The sequence below is a fragment of the Cibotium barometz genome, chromosome 54 (assembly GCF_041138505.1).
Source record: "Cibotium barometz isolate CiBa-2024 chromosome 54, ASM4113850v1, whole genome shotgun sequence".
In the NCBI taxonomy this organism is placed as follows: domain Eukaryota; kingdom Viridiplantae; phylum Streptophyta; class Polypodiopsida; order Cyatheales; family Cibotiaceae; genus Cibotium; species Cibotium barometz.
In genome coordinates this window covers 25,575,710-25,577,934 of record NC_141099.1, presented here as the reverse complement: position 1 = coordinate 25,577,934, position 2,225 = coordinate 25,575,710, and the positions used below count along the sequence as shown (strand labels likewise).

Here is a 2,225-nt window from a genome sequence, read left to right as displayed (position 1 = left end):
CTGAAATTAAAGCACCATCAAAGTTGGTAAAGGAGTTGGTCGCGGAGCCGGATAATGCATGTGGAACAGAGTGTTAAGTTCCTAAATCCTTTACATTCCAAAGTGTACCTTGTAGGGTGCCACTTGAGTGATCAGGAAGGGATCTACGATAATGGATGCTCGTGTTGTGTTAAGACATTGTAAATCAAATGAATGAATATAGAGCGAGTTTGACCATCCTAACACTTGGTTTCAAACATCCTGGTGATTTCTTGGAACGTGTTCGAAATGTGTTCTGGAACGTATGACACAAAGGTGATGTATGGATGCATATTTGCTATGTTGTGTGCTTTGAAAAAAAAAACAAATTTTTTTTGGGATTGTAGTAGGTACCATGTTTATACAATGGTGGTGCATTTTTGGATGTTATATATATCTTTTGGAATGTTTTTAACGTAAAAAGTATTCTTATTGATCTCCGATTAAACGCAGGAGCCTTCCGGCTCTTCGTTTGGTGGAGTCTTTGGAGTCCACCTGCAGCACCAGCACGAGTTTGCCGGGAATCGCCGTCTCCGACAGTGCCTTTCGGAAGAATACGGCGTCGGGATGGCGGCAGAGCGTGTAGAGGACGGCGACAGCGGAGGCGGTTGCGGATTCTGACACGCGGAGGAGCCTCTTGCCAAGCGCCGCAATGATAGCGGCTGAGTGTCGAAGAGAGGCGGCGCGCCCGTCGTCACAAGAAGAAGTAAGGAGGTATAGCAGCAACAGCGCCTTCTCGCATTCTTCCGTGGACACCTGCTCTTGGCACGCGTCGACGGTGAGGATATCTAAGGCGACAACGACGCCCCCGGCGGCCACACAACGCTCAGCTCCGTTTTTTGTAGCACACAGGCTGCAGAGCGCGTCCAAGACGCACTGTCGGCCGTTCAATCTCAAGATCGAGAGATTTTGACCGTTGAGGAGTTCCACAAGATCTTCTACAACGCCGGGGAAAGCCCCAACTTCTGGCAATGCGGTCGAAGCAAATCGTGTATGGAGATCACTTCCCCGTGCATGAAGCAGGTGTTTGCTGGATGCGGATACTGCAAGCAAAGACATATGCAGGGTACAATGAAGCTTGTGTTTGTATGTCGGAGCTTGTAGAGCACGACAACAAGGCCGCAGTGATTGGAGGCAAAGGAGAGGCGCTTGGGATGAAAGAGAGCGGCCACATTATATGAGGCAAGCTTGTGCGTGGACGAAACGTGTGCTTGACACGGTCGCACATTAGAATTCTAATCCACACGGTCCCCCTCAAATTCCAACTTCCGTTTACCCACCATCACGTCAATTAGTTGGCTTGAATCTTAAGGATGCACGTTTTTTTTATTTTGAAAAAAAGAGAGAAAATTCAAAGTGCCACCACTGGGTTCAAACCTCTCTACGACATCATGCTCTGTTACAAAACACCCTACGTATCGCAACTTCCGCCTCTCGGCTGCTGCCTGCCGGCCGACACGACGTTTTAGTTGAGTGTTCATGCTCTCTTACGACATCATGCTCCCTATCCAACTCAACTAAATACATATCTGCTCATCCATTTGGTCTACCCCCTCTTGAGCATCAGGCAATGCTCCAGACTGAACCTGAATGAGCAGTAACAAGAGTCGACTCCAACTCAAAGGCATCAAGATAAAGCTGCAAATCCTGAGGTGAATCTGCTAAGTCACCCTCCTCCATCCACCTCGCATCCATCAGTGAACCTCCTCCATCCACCTCGCATCCATCAGTGAACCTCCTCCATCCACCTCGCATCCATCAGTTGAATAGCTCTTGAACTTCACAAGATAGCGACGGGAAACTTTACCTTGTACCTTTCTTTCCTTATGTGCTAGTATCTGCTCGAGAATAAGAACCTCGTCAAGTTCCTTCACTTCCGTCTGAGCCTCATCTGATACATCCTCAGGCACCCAAAACCTGCTTGCACTCCACCCAAGTGGTAAGCACAAGTCCTCGATCAAGCATAGTAGATCACCACTGCTAAACATAGAAAGAAAATGTCTTCCGAACCCATGAAGCCTCTATGAAGATACGACCGGTGACAAACTATCGAATGTTTTGCACCATAACACTTCAACTGCTTCTTGTTCTTCTAACTGACTACTTCTTGTCCTTGGTGTCTTTTCTCCTGAGCTTCATCTTCAGCTCTTGCTCTTCACCTCATATAGGCAAAGACACACAACCTTGCACTGTCTCTCCTGCTTTTC

At 47.7% G+C, this 2,225-nt stretch overlaps 1 protein-coding gene across 1 annotated transcript; it reads right to left on the bottom strand.

Annotated features, from left to right (window-relative positions):
* Positions 1-229: 229 nt before the first annotated feature.
* LOC147607985 (E3 ubiquitin-protein ligase PUB23-like) lies at positions 230-1,160 on the bottom strand. Its single transcript, XM_086789737.1, has one exon. The coding sequence runs from the start codon at positions 1,075-1,077 to the stop codon at positions 448-450; it is 630 nt and encodes a 209-aa protein (XP_086645863.1). The 5' UTR covers positions 1,078-1,160; the 3' UTR covers positions 230-447.
* Between the last annotated feature and the right edge of the window lie 1,065 nt (positions 1,161-2,225).

Bases quoted from the DNA above. Each gene is read 5' to 3' on its own strand.
- LOC147607985 (XM_086789737.1), bottom strand. From the start codon at position 1,077: ATGTCTTTGCTTGCAGTATCCGCATCCAGCAAACACCTGCTTCATGCA.